This window comes from Mobula hypostoma, chromosome 25, assembly GCF_963921235.1.
Source record: "Mobula hypostoma chromosome 25, sMobHyp1.1, whole genome shotgun sequence".
Classification (NCBI taxonomy): Eukaryota; Metazoa; Chordata; class Chondrichthyes; order Myliobatiformes; family Myliobatidae; genus Mobula; species Mobula hypostoma.
The window spans coordinates 17,760,468-17,781,482 of NC_086121.1; the positions used below are offsets into that span (position 1 = coordinate 17,760,468).

Here is a 21,015-nt window from a genome sequence, read left to right on the forward strand (position 1 = left end):
AGGGTTAGTTGAATCTGAGGAAAAGAGTTTTGCTTTAAAGATGGGTTATTGTCTTGCCAACAACCTGCAACAAATGCTAATTCCAAATAAAGAAAATGCCAGAAGAACTGATCGTAGCCAAATCCCACAGGATACTAACAATGAGTGAACACTCCAAGGCACGTGCACAGCACTGACATTGCCTGGGAATTCTGTTGGGGTATAGAAATGCAGATCTTTAATACGTACTGTTTGTAGCTGCAGTGAATCTCTATGCATTCAACAATGTCAATTTAACATACATATTGTAATAAAGAAATAAAATTAACAAAATCTGAAATGTTGGAGCAGGGCAAGATGCATATCTAAATCTTTGTCTTCCAATTACTTTTTCCTTGCAGAATCCATCGAGAAGTTGAGTTACTTCAGGCCATTAAGCAAAAAAGACCAACAAATATACCTTTTTAGAGCCACAAAGATTACACATGTTGTAATCTGGAGCAACAAGCAAGATGTTGTAGGAATTCAGCACCTATGTAGCCAAATGGATGGTTGATGTTTCGGATCAAGAAACTTCACCTGGACTGGGCATTCTGGTTTCAATCCAAAGCATCGACTATCCTACCCCCACAGATGCTGTCTGACCTGCTGAATTCCTCCAGCATCTTGTTATTGTACCTTTTTATTAAGGGTGCAGCAAATATAAATCAAAATCATTACAAATGTATATCATTCAGTTGCTTGACAGATTTGAAGTGTATCTTTTCAATTTTCGTTACATTCTGTGTACCTGATTGTAGGTGATGAGTTTGTACAAGTGTGATCAGCCTAACTGTTCTATATCATACTGATTTAAAATCTAAATTACCTTTCATGAATGGTGTGAGGTTTAAACATTTCTACAGCTGACACACAACTCTCCTATTTCCCAGTGTTCAGAACCCTGCTGGAGATGTATCATTGTATAAAAATACCTTTATATAAACCTTCCAGGGAAGAAAAAAGGGGGGAAAAAAGCCTTTCACAGTGTTTCTCTTTTTATTCACTGGAAATCTGAGAGTGGATAAACAGCTCGCGGAATTCCTCCTTTAACCTCAGTTAAACAATGAAAAAGAATGTTCACTGTAACCTGGGTCTTAACTATCAAAAAGCAAAGAGGTAAAGCTGAGAAAATTCAGGGTAAAGTGAAAAGGCAGTTAAACATTTAGATGCATTGGGTAAAATGAATTGTGGAATAATTACCAAAAAAGTACACAAGTAAGTCCTAGAGAGCAAAAGCATGGAAGGTTAGTGACGGGCAGTGAATTGCTGGGTTCAATGACCTTGCACTGTAAAGCTTATCCTCATAAATACCGGTGGTATTTTCCTGTGATAAACTGTAGATTAAGATTCCGTAATTATCTATTCTGTATCAAATGCATTGAACATTTTGGTTAAGTAATTCAGTAAGGTATACCAAAAGTATCGGTTAACATTGCAACATTATCATGTGCCAAAGTTACAAAAGTAAATATCATATGTTTTATTTTGGGCGGTAGCAATGATAATTTTATAGGATAAACTGCAGAGAAAACAATCTCATTTAGCTAATGATAGAATTTTCTGTGTTCTGTGACTCCTACCCTCTCAATATTTTATCTGAGAAAATTCACTCACTGATTTGTCAAAAAATCTGGCAACAGTTTTGCAGAAAGATGAATTCAGATGATTGCATGGTGCATTTTAAAATTTATTTATAGAACCAGTATTGGCTCTATATTTTTAAACATTTTATATATTTAAATAGAAATGTGTCCACAACAAGTTCAAAGTAATTAGGGGAAATTTCATTAGTAATGGAAAGAGACACGAAAACTTTCTCCCTTCCCCCATTCCAAACAACAGACTCTACCAGCACCAAAAACTGGTTAACTACTACCATAACTAGCAGGTTAGGGATAATTATGGGATGCATGGTTACCGGGGCAACCAGACGAAACGTCACAACTGGGCATGTGCGTTCCAATTTTTTCTCTCCCCTCTTTCTGTCTCTTTTTTTGGATTATTTTCAGCCGGGGGGCTGAGGAGATTTTTTTTTGTTGGTGTGTGGCGGCCATTTTTCCACCTCACCCTGACAAATCTGTCAATATAGTCACTCCATCCGCTTCTGTCCTTCTTAAAATATCCAACAAGAGCTCCCTCCTGTCTTTTATTCATTTAGTTGTTTTTTTTTAAAAAAAAGAGCCTCCTTATTTGCATTTCCTTCCTTTAAATGTATGTTTCCTTTTCAGGATATTTATTAATGTAAATTTTCTGTGACCACCCCCTCCAACACCTTCATTTCTCTTCAAATACAAATATATATATATAACTTAACATTCAATGATGCCGGCATCTTTTGGCAATGAGGAGGACGGGATGGAAAACGATGAGGGAGCCCCAGGTAGGTGCTGATGAGGTTCTCATTAATAATCATTTTCATGCTCAAGTTGTTGGCGCAAAAAGATTAGAGTAATAGCCAGGCAACAGCCCCTTTTATATTCTACATGTAAATAAGAACATATATTTCTGAAAGAAACTACAGCTCCGCAGTGGAATACCGGCAACTTTAGGGTTTGGTCAAGCCCGGAGTGTCTGCAGAAAGTGTATGGAGGAGCTTGAGCGGGAGTCAGGGCCGCGGGAAGCCGCGATTCGGGGGGCTTTTCCTCGGTCTAATTTGCAAGTTTTTTTTGTCGGCCTCCGCTCCCTTACAGCCGCCGCCGGCACTTTGTGCTCGATGCGAACCGATGACAGACAGGGGTCTGGAGCCAGTAAAGGGTTGATGCAAACGCAAGACTGATCTTTTGTTTCTGCTAATTTTAGAAAAATATTCTTATCCGCGCCTTTAAAATAGAAAGTGGCCGTTAAAGTAGTCCGTTGAATATTAACAAAGAAACGGGGACAGTTCACCAAACCGGAGTTCATGATATAATATCTGCGTATTTTTTTCTGAAATTCTGCATGTTTATTTTAAAAATTGATAAATCAATAGAGCAAACAGTATTCATATCTAAATTGCAATGTAATTGCTTTTTATAATACACCAACCTGTGATCTTGTTTTTAATAGCCATCCCCACCAATAATTATAAATTAACATTGCGATGACATTTGCTGCAATTTTCACACTGGATACATGCCTGTCTGAAAACATTGTTGTTTTTAGTCTCAAGATGCAAATGATTAATCTCAACACGGGTTTTAATTTTAGTGATCTTTTACTTGTTGCATTTGCTGGATACATGAAAGAGGGGGGCAATTTCAGAGTAGGAGTAATGTTTTTTTGGAGGAATGCTTTAATGTTGAAATATCGCACCGCTAGTTACTAATCCTTGCATTGCATTTTGAGGCAGAAACTGTAGTTTTTTTAAAAGTTTTGTAAGTGACATTTCTGGGGTGGGTAAAAGTTTGGGGTTTGCATTCAATGATTTGTGGTCTAATTTGCCCCATTAGCTGCCCATCTCTCCATCTCTCCCGTGAAGTACAAATGTTATTCAAAGCAGGCTCATTATGACGTCACAAAGCCGGCTGCAGCCTACCCTGCTGATGTTTGGAGCCCCGCCTCCATCTTTGCCTTCCCATTGGCCCGGAGAGTATTGCCCAGCTTTGTGATAGGTCAGTCGCAGACATCGGATAGGTTAGGTTGAGCGGCACTGAATGTAGCAATTACTTACTGCATATGCAAAAGGCAGAGAGAGAAAAAAATCTTTTGTTTCAGATGTTTCATCGCTCAGGATTACTCCTGTTGCTTGACACCATTGCCTGTCAGTGGATGTTACATTCCTGCTAAATTTCCTTTTTTATTTTCACTCTTCACTGATGGTGATAAGATCTTCGTTAATATTTCGCCCAAGCGTCTGCTTTATTTAGAACCAGTTGCCATGAATGATATGTCCAGATGCGCGACTGCATGGAGGACATCCCCACACCCACACACCATATGTACACGGACGAGGACATAGAAACAGATCATATTATTCCCCAAGCAACACACACAAAATGCTGGGGGAATTCAGCAGGCCAGGCAACATCTTTGGGAAAGAGTGAACGGTCGACGTTTCGGGCCGAGGCCCTTCTTCAGGTCTGGAAAAGAAGGGGAGAAGTCAGGCTGAACTTCTGACTAAAGGCAGAAGTTCCTCCAGCATTTTGCGTGTTGCTTTGGATTTCCAGCATCTGCAGATTTTCTCGTGTTTGCGGTATTATTCCTCAAGTTTACTCTGTCTTTCAGGAATATTACGTGCGTTCTTATAGTGACTTTAGCTCCACTTTCCTGCCGGCCCCGTGTTTACCCTTGATTCCGCCAGTCACAAAAAACGTCTTGGTACATAATTACGTCAGCTCTCTGGGCAAGAATGTCGTAACATTGATAATGGTAGACACAAAGAAAACTTTCTTCATCTTAAATGAGTATTTTCCTTATAGGCGAAACATCCTTGCAGCAGCTAATATATCAGATCCCTTAGAATCCTGCCTCTTATTCTTTGCAAACTTGAGAGAGATAGGCCCAGAGGACTCATTCTTCCCACACAGATTCCAGTGCAACTATATCCTTAAGTAGAGACTAAAATTGTCTGCAGTACACCATAAGACATAGAGTAAAATTAAACCATCCATTCCATCAAGTCTTCTCCACCATTCAATTATGGATGACTTACTTTCCTTCTCAAACCCATTCTCCTGCCTTCTCCCCGAAATCTTTGAGGCTCTATCAACTCTGCTTTAAATATGCCAATTGACTTTGCCTCCACAGCCATCTATGACAATGAGCTCCACAAATTCACTACCCTTTCGATAAAGAAATTCCTCCTCATCTCCGCTGTAAAAGGAAGTCCTTCTACTCTGAGGCTGTGTCCTCTAATCCTTGAATGTCTCACTATTGGAGCCATCCTCTTCACATCCATTCTGTCTAGGCCTTTCAACATTTGGTGGGTGTCAATGAGAATCCTCCTCCCCCCCCCCCACTGCATTCTTCTAAACTCCAACAAGTACAGGCCCAGAGCCATCACACACTTCTCATATGTTGACCCTCTTATTCCAGGATTCATTTTCCTCTGGGCACACTGTAACCTTTTCTTAGAGCTGGCAACACCAAAGTCCTGCACAACAGAAAAAGACCTTTATACTTTTTTTTACTCTTATACCTATAACTCTTGTAGTCCATCCCCATTGTAGAAAAGGCCTGCATTCTGTTTGCTTTTCTCTGTTATTACTGTACCTGTGTGCTAACATTTCTTGTATGAGGACACATTTTTGTTTTGCATCAGCATTCATTAATCACACAAAGTTTAAAATATCAGTTTTTCCAGCAAATTATCAAACAAGTGGATAATTTTACATTCTTTATTTTCTTGCTTTCCTACCAATTTTTGCATTAGTAAACTTGTATAAAATACACTTGCCCCCTTTGTCCATCCATAACTCAGATTGGAAATTGCTAAAGTACTCTGTCCTTTGCCATTTATCAACCTGAAGATGACCCATAATCTGTACTTCCTGTTAACTGTCCGTTAACCAATTTTCTATCCATGTTAATGTTATTTTCAGTTTTTGTGGTGTCACCTTTTGTGTGATTCCTTTTGGAAAACCAAATGCACTACAGCTATTAGATCCCCTTTAACTAACCTGGTAGAAGATCACGTTTCCTCTGATTAACCATATTATAACTTCCTATGTGCCCTTTTAGTACTTCCTTTAAAATGGGATCTAATATTTTTGCTATCTGGCCTATTGCTTCTTGCTATCTTTCTCATTCCCTTTTTGGAAAATGATATTGTATTTGTAGTTTGCCAATCTGCAGGGACCTCTTCAAAATCTAGGGAACAATGGAAATCAAATCTATTACCACAAATATCTCTGAATGCCCCAGGATGATTTGTAGCCTGTGAAATTCTTTTGAAGTTTAGCTGGGATATGAGGAAATGTGGTAGGCAATTGGCTCGGAGAAGAGTCAGGTAATTCATTGTGACAATGAATTGATAGTGTTTTTGTGCAAAGTTATTGGAGACATCAGCATTGACAAGGACGTCAGGGATAACTTTTCAAAACACGTTTGGAAGCATTTGGCAGGCCCGGCAGCATCTATGGGTGTTCTTAATGCTCTGAGCTGTGACCTTTAATTGGTTTATCTCTTCTTGAAAAAGGTTATCTCTCTCCACAGATGCTGCCTGACCATTTTGCCTTTGCTTCAATAGAATGTCTGCTCCTCAAATAATTGCCATTAGGTTTGCTCTATTTGAACAGGGACATTCGGGCCTCAGTTTAATATCTCATTCAAACATGGGTTGGTCTAACAGCTCGGTGCCTACTGCATGAAAGAGCCAGGTTGGAGTTTTTGCCCAGAACTTTGGAGTGGACAACTCAAAGCCACCATTTTCTGACATGGAGGCAACAGTGTCATTCACTGACCAATAACTAACACTATGAGTCATGTTTAGTCAGAAGTATACCCAGTGTTAACTGCTACCCTGAACATTTTGACTGTTAACTCTTCGGAACAGCATTCTCCTGTTTTATCTTGATACATATACATCCTGCTGGTTTTAATTTCCACTCACATTGGCTTTGCACACTAGTTCTGCACTTGTAGGTATTTTTCATTTATATCTGTGGGAATTACACTGGCCTTTGTGAAGTATGTGGATTATTTATCCTTCTGACCTACAGAATTCTGTGCTTGTAAAAGAATCTCATAAACAAGTTTACCAACAACAGAAAGGTAGACGGCATTATGAGCAGGTATAAGCAAGTATTAAATTTTCAAAGATGCACTGTCCGTTAAGCAAATGAGCAAAACTGGCAAATTGTGGGTGGGTGAGAGGTCATCCACTTTAAGGATCAAACAGGGTTGATCAGAGTGCTTTATTAATAGTGAAGAACTAGAAATTATAGAAATTCAAAAGCTTAATGTATTTTGAGTATTATATTCCAACCTCAGATAATGAGCAGAATGAGATAAAGATGACTATACTGTATAGACTTGGGTTACAAATCGACAAATATCTCATTGAATGATGCAACAGGTTTGGGGAATTAAACCATCTGCTTCTGTGCCTATATTTTTGTTCTTTATAGCTGTCGATGTAACCTTTGTCCTGCACAGATTGACTAATGAACCTTAACAGCAGAAAGGTTATTCCTCATTTAGATAAAACCACCAATGTGAGACCGTATCTAGACAACAATGTATTGTATTTTTTCTCCTGATGGGAGCATAAGGTCCTGGGGAGTGTTGACACGGTGGATGTGGAGAGGATCTTTTCTCTTCTGGGATTATCTCAGAGTAGGGGGTCACTATTTATAGGTAAGGTGTCACCTCTTTATGACAGAAAAAAAGCTACTTTTCTCTGCAGTTTGTGAATCTTTGAATCTCCCTTCCTCGTAGATTAATGGAAGAAGAATCTTTTTAGAGGTAGACAGGTTGCTTATAAGCAAGGCGGTGAAGAGTTATTGTGGATAAGTGAGAATATGGAGCCGAGGTTAGCTGTGGAGGGGCTGAGTGCCGTGAACTCTAGTGTTTATGTTGTTCCTGGGTGTACCATGGCCCTAGGTACATTGCTAGACCTTGTTCTGAGCAGCAGCATTGTGGTTCATATTCCACGAAGAAAGCTGGCTAATTTAAATTCAATTAATGAAATAATCTAGAACAGGGGTTCCCAACATGGTGTCCACAGACCCCACGGTTAATGGTAGGGGTCCATGGCATAAAAATGGTTTGGAAACTCTGATCTCGAGGAAAATATAGTATTAGTCACCATCACCATGAAATTACTGCAGTATTGTAAAAACTGACCTGATTTGCTCATGTCCCGCATTGAAGGAAATCTGACATTATGAGAACCCAGATCTGAAGCAATTCGGGCCTCATAACATGGCACATCAAGCCACTCAAGTCTATCAAAATGCTGTGACAAAGCATAAGGAATAGCTTTTGATGAATTGGACATTGGATTTAGATATGGCAAAGGCACATTTAGCCAGTTACATCTGTAAAGACTCCCATGTGAACTTCTGGGGATGTGCATAACTAGAGTTATTTCACAGATTATTCAAACAATGTTCTGACGCAGCCACACTTGGAATTACAGCTTTTAGCTCTCTCAGAGTTTGTTCTCAGTTATGTTCATTCCCATCCTTGGTGCCAGAGCAGCTCTGGGTTGCTCCAACAATGACTCCAGATCCATAACGTTTTATCCTTAAGTGAGCTCAGGCAAGGAGCTCTCTTGCTGATTTCATCTGCCTGATGGATCCATTTTCTTACACATCAGAAGGGTCACTCACAGCAGCACACTTTGGATAGGGAACCTCGTAGTCTTGCCACCTAATGTTGACTGTCAGGAAGTTGGCTGGATTCTGAAGTACATCTCAGAAGCATCTAGACAAGCATTTGAATTACCAATGCAGAGAAGGCCATGGACCAAATGTAGATAATTAAGTACAATTACTAACATGGATGTAATAGGCTAGAGAATCTGTTCCTATGTTGTATGACTCCAACTTGCCAAACTTGATCAGCTCATGAGAAATCCTGCACTGGAGGTGAACATATTTGATCTCACCTTTGCCGAATTATCTGTCGTGGATGCATCTTTCCATTCGAGCATTGACAGGAGGGACCACAGTCCTTATGGAGAAAATTTCTGGCCTTCACACAAAGAGCACTGACTACTTCCTCCTTCAGCTCTTTCACCTTTTGCCTCCCAGCTTCTTACTTCATTCCACCTTGCCCCCCGCCACCTGGTTTCACCTATCTCCAGCCAGCTGGTGCTCCTTACCTTCTCATACCACCTTTATTCTAGCTTCTTTTCCCCATTCCTTTAGAATCCTGATGAAGGGTCTCGACCTGAAACATTGTCTCCTCTCCATAGATGCTGCCTGACTTGCTGGGTTTCTCCAGTATTGTGTGTGGAGCTACCGCCACTTTAAGTGGGAATGGTTGAAAATAGATCCAAGAGCTCAAACTGGGCATCCGTGAGCTACTGTATTGTTCATTAGCACCAATACGGTACTCCACCACAAGCACTAACCTCAGGGCCTGGCATATCTCTTGCTTTACAAGTACCTTCAAACCTCGTTCGTGAAGGGGCAGCGGGGGCATGACAGAAACAACAGGGAACGAGGAGTGAACCTGAAACTATAACACAGGATGGTGTGCACTTCAGACAAAAGCTGCAGGCAGTTGATGGAGCTATATATTAGATCAAAGCTCTGGAGTCCCACTTCATCAGTGATGGTGGTGGACAGTTGAAATGTCCTATTGGGGTTGATGCAGGTGGGAGGAAGCACCATGAACACCCTTGAACGTAATGACAGCAGGCCCAGGAGCCAAGTTCAGAAGACCTGTACGCAATGGCTACTTTATTGGCTACCCCCTGTACCTAATAAAGTGGCCACTTAGTGCACGTTCGTGGCCTTCTGATGCTGTAGCCCAGCCAGTTCAAGGTTCAACGTGTTGTGCATTCAGAGGTGCTCTCCTCCACACCACCGTTGTAACATGTGGTTATTTAAGTTACTGTCACCTTCCTGTCAGCTTGAATCAGTCTGACCATTCTCCTCTCACCTCTCTCATCAACAAGGCCTCTTTGCCCACAGAACTAGATGTTTTCTTTTGCACCATTCTCCGTAAACCCTGAAGACTGAAAATCTCAAGAGATCAACAGTTTTTGAGATAATCAAGCCATCCTGTCCGGTGCCAACAATCAAAGTCACTTAGATCACATTTCTTCCCCATTCTGATGTTTGGCCTGAACAACAACTGAACTCTTGACCATGCCTGCATGCTTTTACCCATTGAGTTGATGCGACATGATTGGCTGATTTTGATACCTGTATTAATAACAGATGTATGTGTACCTAATAAAGTGGCCACCGAGGGTCGGTGAAGCGTTTGCACCCATGTACAAAGTACAACATCCTTTGTGGCTGCTGACCTGCTCTTTGTCACAGAAGCCAGTTGATTCACTCCTGCTCTCAAGAAGTGGCTGTACACAAGCTATTTGCTCTGACAATATCCCAGATGCATTGTCGAAGCTATCCCCTGGAGCCAGCCGAGCAGCTCTCTGAATTGTTCCAGTACACTGCAACGTTGGGATCTGTCCCACAATATGGAAACTTGTCCAACCAAGTCTTGTCAACAAAATCAGGCCAGCAAGTTAATAACCACCATACATCAAAGTTGCTGGTGAATGCAGCAGGCCAAGCAGCATCTATAGGAAGAGGCGCAGTCGACGTTTCAGGCCGAGACCCACCAGTCTCATCATTCTCAATACTGTGATGAAAAGGGTCTTTGAACGTGCTAATACATGGTCCTTGCTTGTCAATGACCTTGAGTGTCTTCACTCTAACTGTTCTGGCTAAGTAGCAATGAACAGCATTTTCTTCATTGTAATTGTTGTAAACGCTTTATTTTTAAATGGTTCTGATTATCCTTCCATGCTCTTCCACAACACCACTTTGCCTAGGAGGACCAGCATTGGCACCTTCACTGTCATTGGGTGCCCATTTGTCAAATTCTTGATCATCTGTCCTGACGAAGGGTCTCGGCCTGGAACATTATCTGTTTAATCCTCTCCATGGATGCTGCCTGACCTGCTGAGTTCCTCCAGGAATTTGTGTGTGCTGCTCTTGGTTATCTTCTTAAAAATACCAGGAAACCATGGCCTAGGGTATCAAAGTAGAAAAATGCCCTTACCAACCTTTCCACATACATGTGAATCCCACCCCAATACTGCCTGTACCGCTGACCAGATTTTATGAGTTTAATTTAACAACAGTCACATTCTCTGCCTAAGGAGAGTTTATTCTATGTTTTCAGTCTGGCTAAAATGGATAGTAGACTTGAGAAGCTATCTGCAGTACGTTGACTTCTTGCTCTATCTACAGCTTCAGTCTTCATTCCGTGTTTTAGAAGTATCAAAAGATTCTGTATAAATTTAACACTTTTTAACTTGTTGACTGGTGACAGCCTAATTGTTTTCCTCCTCTCCTTTTGCTCCTGCTCCCTCTGCTCTTTCCCTTTTGTCCTTATCCCATTTCCCCGATCTGGTTTCTATCCAGATTGTAGTTGTCCAATCTCTCCCATTGTGTTGGAGCTGACTGATACTGGTTGGGTTACTGTCCTGTACAACCTGAAATGTCACTGCAATTGGTCACGTTAACCATCAAAACCACTCCCCATTCCATCCCATGTGATGTTGTTTCCATGGCACTGACATCTGGTGTTTTCACTTCTGAAACGCACCATTTTAGCAGATGACCAATGAGCAGTACCGAAGGAAATAAAACCCATAATGATCAAAACATATTCTCCTGTCTCACCATCTTGCCAAGATATGTTTTTAAAAAATGCTACAGCTCACAAGTAAATTGCAATCATATGACTGAAGGTGATGAAGATTTATTTACTGATCAATATGGTCTGGAGTACAACTTGGGCATATTTGGTTAATTACATTGGGCAGCAATGAGATAAAGCACAGCCGTTGAAATCCAGCAGCAATTTGCGGTATTAGCCTTGGCCATTTAGAGGGATCAATTGCTAAACGAATCTGTGATAGCGGCGCAGAATAAACATAGTTCAGCCTTGCAGTGATGCACCAGCAAACAGCTTCACAGGTAGTTATAATCTTGAGAGATTTGTCTAGTGTTAATTGAGGATTCACCTCAATGTGATATGGTCTACCACTGGCTACAACCAAGATGAATTCTGTTCTGTTAATGTTCTTTCACCTCCATCCCTACTTGCCTCTTTGTATGGAGTTACTTGATACCTGGGTATTTAAATTTAAAAGCGTTATTAATCTACGGATTGCTACAGTTGCAGAACACAAGGGTACTAATAACAGTTAGATGAAGCTATAGGACTAGCATTCAGAGCCTGGACTGTTGATTCAATAGCATAAGTTATTGTAGCAACTGCTGGGCCCACTTTCAAAGATTCCACAAATCATGTCCTCAGCACAGTTTGTCTTTTGCACATTGACTTTCATCGGTCTTTGTGTCATTGATTCTATTGGATTTCTCTGTCTGACTGTGAATGGCTGTAAGAAAACGGATCTTAAGTTAGTATATGGTGACATATACTGTATACACTTTGATAATGAAGTTACTTTGAAGTTTGGAATTCTTTGCAACAGCTGGGAAACCTTAAGGTAACTTAAAAGTTGAAGATGTGAATGATCTGGTAAAGTAGATCTGGTTTCCCAGAGATTTGGCAAGCCTGACACAGAGAGTGGAGGGCATTTTTGTCTGTTGTCAGAGTGAAGTCTCCCCTCAAGGAGTTGAAAGCTGAATGTTCTCCTTAAATTTGTAGCATTGCTTGATGTTAAAATACCAGACTCAGTAATGCTAATTATGAAAGCAATGGATTGTTGTAAAAACACAACTCCTTTAGGAAAGGAGATTTGCCATCTTTACTTGCTTAGCCACAGAGGACTTCAGGCTTGCAGCCCTGTAAACGGGCCCATTCAGATCAGGGGTTAGTTGAGTTGTACGATAAATAGTGGCCAAGTCATTGGCATCCACATTGCATGTGTGAGCAAATTAAAAATACTTTAAAGGAGAATTTTGAGTTCCAAGCTGCCTACTGACTTTATCAAGATTACCATTGGGTTTCAAAGTTCAATTTAAATTTCAAAGGACATAACTGCATTTGCCACCATATACTACTCTGAGATATGCAGGCTATAAAGGTTTAGAGTCAGGAAGTACTGCAATGGAGAAACAGGTCCCTTGGCCCATCTAGTCTTGTCTGATCTTTTGCTAGTCCCATCTATCTGTGCCCAGACCATATCCCTGTAAACCCTCCCATCCATGTGCCTATCTAAACCTCTCGTAAATGTTACAATTGAACCTGTATCTGCCACTTCCACTGGCAACTCGCAACACCCACTGAGTAAAGAAGTTTCCGCTTAAATATTTTACTTTTCACCTTAAACTTATGACCTCTAGCTCTAGTCTCATCCAAGCTACGGGGAACGAGCCTGCACGCATTCACCCTGACTATACCCTTCATAGTTTTGTATACCTCTATAAGATCTCCTGCTCCAGTGAGTAAAGTCCTAACCTGTTCAGCCCTTCCCTATAACTTGGGTCCTTAAGTCCCAACAAGGGAAGAAATTCAGTTAGTTTGAGAGGCAAAGTGTTCAGGATTCATTCATTTCTTTAATTAGCCAAGAATATTCATGAAGGAATATTGAATACTTAAGAATGGAAATCTTGCTGTGAATTCCACTGAGGAGAATTGATTGGGAATATGGAGTTTACACAGCCCATCAATTATGCTCTCTTCTTAGGAGCTACAGTACTGTGCAAAAGACTTAGGGACATATATATATGGCTAGGGTGCCTATAACTTCTGCACAGTACTGTATTTGTCACTGTGGAGCGGAGAGTTTGTAAATCTGGCCAGAGCAAAGATTGGGAATGGTGGAGAGCCAGGAGCGGGGTGTGGGACAGGTGGCAGAGGAGGAATGCCGGGCTGGGAGGGGGGTGAGGGTGCAGATTCACTGATTTGACTTTAAACAATTGGTTTATTGATCGTTACAAATTCTGTCTGGTACTTCCTACTCCCTCCCCTCCTCTTCCCCTTTTCCAAACTGTGATTCCCCTCTCCCTGCTCCCTTCCCACTCTCTGTCAACAATAGAAAACCATATCAGAATTAGGTTCGTCGTCACTCACATATATCATGAAATTTGTTTTTTTTGCAGCAGCAGCACAGTGCAATACATAAAATTACTACAGTACTGTGCCAAAGGCTTGCCTGAGATCTTTGCGCAGTGAGGGCTAAGCCTAGGGTTTGGTACCCACCCTGGGAATGGAAGACCGTAAGACATAAGAGCAGAATTGGCCATTTGGCTCATCAATGTGTGGTGGAATATTGTGGAAAGACCTTTAATCTGTGCTGTATCAACCCTGGGATAAAGTGAGGCTTTACTCTGTATCTTTTTGCTACTGTCTTCCCTGCGAGGTTTGACTCAGGAATACTTTGTATTCAACTTTTACTGTGATACTCTAAGGATGTTTGATGGGACAGTACAGAAAGAACTTTATACAGTATATCTAACCTATTTCTGGGAATAGCTGTCATGGAGAGTAAAATATATGTAGTTTAAAAGTCTATACTCTCATTGCAAAGAATACTCTAATTAGAAACATAGAAAACCTACAGCACAATACAAGCCCTTTGGCCCACAACGCTGTGCCGAACATGTACTTACTTTAGAAATCACCTAGGGTTACCTATAGCCCTCTAGCTTTCTAAGTTCTCATTGATTGCAAAATATGAATACAATGCATATTATGTCATGAAGTAGTTGCAGCTAACTTTGAATAAGAGTGTTACTTTGTATTTGGAACACTGAATTTGAACAGCTCCATCTGATGGTAGCTTGCTACTCTGTTAATGAAGTACTTGAAATCTACACTGAATCTTTGTGCTAAAATGGGTATGTTTGGGTTTGTTTTCATGGCATGTGAGGTGACTTTGCTCACAAGATTAACCAAGTTAGATTGCGGTTCAGTTGAATCAGTGATCCATTTCCACTTCCAGTCTAGTCTACTGTATTCGATGTTCTTAATGTGTCTCGTCTGTATTGGAGAAACTAAGAACAGTTTGGAGAATTACTCTGTGGGTATCTTCTCTCAAACCTGAGTTTATCGTTTTAATTCACTGTCCCACTCCCACTGTGACTTTGTGGTTTGTGGCAATCAGGTTGCAGTTACAATGAGGCTCAATGTGAGCTAATTAATATCACCTCAGTTTTTGCTTAGGCACATTGTAGCCTGTGGTATTGAATGTTGAATTTATCAGTGTCAGTTACCTTTCTGTTTGTATCAGTACTGACTGTTTGTCCATGCCATTCCTCCCCTGCCCCTCCCCCCCCCCCTCAATTTGGCAATCTGGCCTCCTCAGCAATTCCCAATTAATACAACACCCAGTCCTTGAAACACACCGAGCAGGCAAGGGAGCTTTCTTGTGTTTGTGATTCGACTTCTACACTGTGAACCCTCTTCTAGCAATGCCCAGCCTGAAGAAGTTTAAATCTTCCCTTCAGGTGTTCAGTGGAATCCTCTCTCACTACTCACCTTCTGTAATCTTTCTATCCCCTCCAACTCTTTGACCACATGCTCACCCAGACCTGCTACCACAGACCAGCTATACTTCACCCCTCCCCCTCTCCGGTTTCGCCAATCACTTGCCACCTTGTGCTTCTTCCTCCTCCCTCTCATCTTCTTGCTGCCTTCCCATCTTTTCTTTCCCCCTCCCCCAAGTCCTGAAGAAGGGTCTCAGCCCAAAACATTGACTGTTTTTTCATTTCCATAGTTGCTGCCTGACCTGCTGAGTCCTCTGGCATTTTGTGTGTGTGTGTGTGTGTGTGTGTGTGTGTGTGTGTGTGTGTGTGGCTCAGATTTCCAGCATCTGCAGATTTCCTCTTGTTTGTGACTGATAATACTGATACCTTTTTGTTCCACCCATTGCTTTTGCCACCTGCTCTGTTAATTTCTGATTTGATTTCTTCCTCTTTCATTTCTGATGAAGGGTGTTTGCATCAAACACTAACTGGTTTCTCTTGACAGGCTAAGTTCTTCCAGCATGTTTGTTTTTGTCTTGCATTATGGTCTGTGAGGTACATTGAAGTTGGTTTGAAGGAAGACCCGTGTTTCTATCATGTGTTGGGATATCCTAAATTGCTTCCAGGCTATACATTACTTCATGTGTTGTGTGTGAGTTATATGAACTATCTTTTGCACCTTGCACCATATTGTTACATTTGGTGCTATTCACGTTTATGGTTGTAGAGTTGAATGACCATAAACTTGAATGTGAGCTAGATGCTTTTGAAGAATGGCCACTACTGCCAAGTAGGAAACAGTACAACCTATTAACGTGCAGCAAATTCCCAGACTCAGCCGTGAAGTGATGAGGTCAGACCTACTCCCAAACTCAACTACGCGCTAATGAGGATGTCCCTGAAGAATAGATATGAGGAATTTCTTCAGCCAGAGAGTGGTAAATCTATGGAATTTATTGCCTCAGATGGCCGTGGTTGCCAAGTCATGGGTATATCTATAGTGGAGGTTGATAATTCTTGATGAGTAAAGGTTATGGGGATATGGCAGGATAATGGGGTAGAAGGGGGGAAAGTCAACCATGGACTTGATGGGCTGAATGGCCTAATTTTTATAATCTAATGTTATTACACAGTTACAGGAAAGGTAAATAATGATAGGACTTGGAGAGGGTTCTGCTGTGTGGGGGCTTTTACCACAGTGGCAGAGTCATTATTTCACATCTCACTGAACCCTAGGACAAGCGTTCTTTCCACTAGTTTTAATAGTTTAGACCGTATTCAGCCCTGAAACCTTTAAAACTGGTTGCTTGTTTGTAAAGAGCCAGACTATTCTGTGAGTCACTACTTAAAGAATTGAGTGAAGTTGTATTTTTAAATGAGGGGTGGCAAAACTGGAACTTGCTATTCATTCATGTGTCTCGAAGAGGTTTATGGTTCTGTTTTTCCTTTTATTGTGTAATGGAAGGTTTATACTTGCATGAAAATTAGGATTGCATTTATACAGTACTTTGCACAGCAGTACAATGTAAGGGTTTCAAGTTGGGTAAAATCTGACCAGGCTCTTGTCCTTGAATGTAAATGAACGACCCAGACATTTCACTTCTTGTAAATAATTGGGTAATTTAAAATTGGAAATTATAATCAGCCAGGATTGTGCTGGGCAGCCTGAAAGTGTTGCCGTGCTTTTGGCACCAACATAACACGCCCATAATTTATTAATCCTAATGTACACACCTTTGGGATGCAGGAGGATAGTGGAGCAGCCCAAGGAAACCCACGTGGTCTTGGGGGAAAAAGTAGAAACTTCTTATAGGTGTCAGTGGGAATTAAATGCCAATCGCTGGTGCTGCGAAGTGTTACACTAACTGCTAAGTTACAGTGCTGCTCCCTATTTATGACTCACTGTGCAGCATGGACAGTTCAAAGTTTGAAGTAAATTTATTATCTAAGTACATATATGTCACCATATGCAACCCCAAGTTTTGGGCATTCACAGTAAATCCAAGAAACACAATAGAATCAATGAAATACTGACCTCAACGGGGCAGACAGACAACCAATGTGCAATAGGCAACAAACTATGCAAGTACAAAAAAAAAGAAATAAGCAATAAATATTGAGAACATGAGGTGAAGAACCCTTGGAAGTGAGTCCATAGGTTGTGGGAACAGTTCAGTGATGGGGCAAGTGAAGTGGTCCCCTTTGGTTCAAGACCCTGATGGTTGAAGGGTAGTAACTGTTCCTGAACCTGGTGGTGTGGGTCCTGAGGTTCCTGTACCTTTTTCCTGATGGCAGGAGTGAGAAGAGAGCATGACCCGGATGGTTGTGGTCCTTGATGATGGATGCTGCTTTCCTGTGACAATACTCCGTGCAGATATGCTCAGTGATGAGGAGAGCTATACCCGTGATGGACTGGGCGATATCCACTACTTTCTTTGCACAAGGGCATTGATGTTTCCATACAAGACCATATGAACCAGTCAATATACTCTCCACCACACATCTATAGAAGTTTGTCAAAGTTTTAGATAACATGCTGAATCTTTGCAAACTTCTAAGAAAGTAGAGACACTGCCATCCTCAAGTGCAGGGCCCAGGACAGATCCTCTGAAATGATAACACCTAGGATTTTAACATTGCTGACTCTCTCCACCTCTGATTCCACTCCTGGTGAGAAATAGCTCGTGGACCTCAAGTTTCCAGTCGCTGAAGTCATTACTCAGCTCCTTGGTCTTGCTGACATTGAGTGAGGGGTTGTTGTTGTTGTGGCATCACTCAGCCAGACTGAAAGGGTAAAGGGCGTAGCTTTAGGAGGAGAGCATATGCCTTTCTCCTAAAGATGATATTATTTGTTTGGATTTTCAGCAGGCTGTTCATAAAGAAGACCATGCCCTAGGTAATTAATGCCATCTACACTATCGACATTGACATTTGGTTTGATGGTTGGGTTGGGTGCACTCTGTTTTATGGTCAATGATTGCTGAGTTTCACTGCCATCTATTCTGGGGGGTTTTGTTGTTCCTTGGTGACTTGGAGGAAAATGCTTGTTAAAAAAGTAAATTTGCTAATAGTTCTACAGTTTTCTTTTGGTTGGTAACAAGATGAATATCTGACTCTGGAATTATCTGTTCAAGGATTAAATGGAATTGTGAGCCCTGCCCCTCTCATGGACATGAGCTGCCTCAAAGATGACTATCGGGCAGGTCTGTACCTAGGCTGTTGGTTTCAGCTATATACTCTGATTTTCTTCTCCTCCTTCCCTGGAAATTTCCTAAACTGTGCTGCCCATTTCCTAACTCTCACCGTCTTGTTCATTCATCACACCAGTGCTTTCATGTCCCGTAAAGCATCACCCATTTCTTGTCCATCCCCAGTCTCGTTCCATTCCAGGGAACCTCCGTGATGTCTTTGTTTTGCTCTGTTGTCATCCCTGATGTCCCTCACTTGACTTTTGGTGGGTGTGATGAGTGAACAAGCCCTAATTAATTAGGCCCTTGCCTCTGGAAGTTTGTCCTAAAGTGCCTTTAACTGTCTGCCTCTCACCTCCTTTAGAAAACGCTCCTTAAACTTTTTCCAGATTGTGCTTTTGGTTACTTGCCTGATGTTAACTAACCCTCATTGTACCTCAAGCTCCTTTTTTTTTGTGTGATATTGAGGTATTTTATAACAACTAAGGTACTATATAAATGGAAGTTATTGCTTTAATATTGTAAGACCTGTAAGATATAATGCTTTATGGGCTTAAAGTCTCAACTTCTGATGTGTTTGTTGGCTATTTTCTTAATGCATAACTGGGGTAATTTAGATCATAGATCATTTGAAAGTCCATGTATTTACATCTACCTCTGCTTAATTTTAAAAATGTTTTTTTTTTAATCTGTGGGAAGTAAGCTGTTCTCCAACCTGATGCATTAAGCCATGGTACACATCGCTGAAACCCTGAATTTCCATCTGAATTTTCAGAGGAAGAGGAGGAGGAGGAGGAGGAAGAGGAAAGCCGTGAACCAATGTTTCCAGAAGAAGAACCAGCCAAAGTGAAGAAAAAAAGGAAACCAAGGAAACAGAAAGAGAACAAGACTCCAAAAATGAAGAAGAGGAAGAAGGAGGTAATGTGAGGAAGGGATTATTGCTGTTGGGTCAATTGGAAAATATCAATGGCAAAGGCATGGATTTACACTTGTGTACTCGGGAGAAGAGGAAGGGGGGTATGGATGTTGATGCCTCTACTGCTAGTGATTGTACACTCAGTGGCCACTTTACTAGGTATACGAGTGGAACAGTGGGAGGATGATGCATTTTGGGAACAACAATGAGGTTAGGGCATATAGCATGAAAGAAAGGGTTTTGGGAAGCGTGAGTGAACTTGGAGTACTAGTCCAGTTATCCTTGATGGTGGCAGCACAGGCTGTCATTATGGTTAGGAAGGCTTGCGAAATGCAGGCCTTCACTTGTTACGCAATACAGAATACATTTATTACAGGTTCGTTCTGAGCTGGAGTACCGTGTGTGGCTGCGGGTGCACACTACAGGGAGGGTGTGGTAGAACTAGAGAGGGGAAAGGGGTGATTCACCAAGGTGCCTGGGTGGAGCATTTCAGTTACGAGGAGATGCTGGAGAAACTAGATATGTTTTACCTGAGTGCTGAAGGGTTGTCACGAAGCTATTTAAAATTGAGGGGTATAGACAGAGCAGACTGCACAAAACTTTTCCCCATAACAAAAGTAGACAAGAGGATGTTGATTCAGGACTGGGGGGAAAGGATTCAGAGGGGACATGAGGGGAACTGTTTCAGAGCCAGAGAGTGTCAAGTACCGGAAGGCTCTGCCTGAGAGTGTGGTTGAAGCAGAGTCTCTTCATTTTAGAAGTCTCTCAATGACCACATGAATTGCTTTGCCATGGTGGTGGGAGGGGTGGTATGGACTAAGTGTTGGAAGATGGGATTAGTGTGGATGGGTGCCCACTGTACAGCATGGCTGTTGTGGGCTGAATGGCCTTTTTCCGTGTCGCATGTCTCTGTGACTTGCTGTCATGTTTAATTAGGTAGATCCTGTAAAGAGTTTTGTGGTAAAGGTGACTTGCAAGTTATTGTTAGTAAAACATTTACTTGATACCACAAGAGACTTGATGTGAACTTCTAGCAACACACATCAAAGTTGCTGGTGAACGCAGCAGGCCAGGCAGCATCTCTAGGAAGAGGTACGTCGACTGCACCTCTTCCTAGAGATGCTGCCTGGCCTGCTGCGTTCACCGGCAACTTTGATATGTGTTGCTTGAATTTCCAGCATCTGCAGAATTCCTCGTGTTGATGTGAACTTCTGTTTTATTTTGGTTACTTTCACTAATTAGGAAGAATAACTTAAAGTCTAATTAATGTATAAATACGATATAACTGATGTGGCTAGCAACCTGTAGAGCTCTATCTATACCCCTCAATTTGTAATTTAATTTGAAAGATTCCCATGACATTTAATCAGCTTTCTGGTTTTTGGTGAACTTGGGGCACTACTAATGCAGGAAGGACATTTTTGGTTTGATAGTACAGGTTGAACACCCCTTATCCGAAAAGCTTGGGGCCAGAAGTGTTTTGGATTTTGGATTTTTTTTGGATTTTGGAATATATGCATCCATAAAATAAAATGCCTTTGGGATGGGACCCAAGTTTATTCACGGAATCCATTTACTTTATGTATACAGCTCAGTTACAGCTGGTGTGAAGGTCACAGAGTGAATAGTTGGAGCACAGTCTGACGTGATAGAGCTGGGTCTTCCACAGACCGTCACAGTTGAGTGACTGCCCCCGAATATGTCTATTACCAGATTCCAGCCTCCACCATCAACTTCAAACAGCCACCCATTCCACAGCAAAATTATTATTTTTAATAATTTTGTGCATGAAACAAGTACCTTCAATTTCCAGTTTGTCATGATAGATATTTGCTTGTTTCATGAT

At 41.4% G+C, this 21,015-nt stretch overlaps 1 protein-coding gene across 2 annotated transcripts in view; it reads left to right on the forward strand.

Annotated features, from left to right (window-relative positions):
* The first annotated feature begins 2,037 nt into the window (after window positions 1–2,037).
* LOC134338024 (chromodomain-helicase-DNA-binding protein 5-like) overlaps window positions 2,038–21,015 on the forward strand; it is a 104,119-nt gene continuing 85,141 nt past the window's right edge. Inside the window, exons 1-3 of one of the 2 annotated variants that reach the window (XM_063033531.1) lie at window positions 2,038–2,401; window positions 18,200–18,268; window positions 19,029–19,171. In XM_063033531.1, the coding sequence (XP_062889601.1) occupies window positions 2,341–2,401; window positions 18,200–18,268; window positions 19,029–19,171 (273 nt within the window). In that variant the 5' untranslated portion in view covers window positions 2,038–2,340. The remainder of the gene's footprint in view (window positions 2,402–18,199; window positions 18,269–19,028; window positions 19,172–21,015) is intronic. The other variant, XM_063033533.1, reaches the window with a different exon arrangement.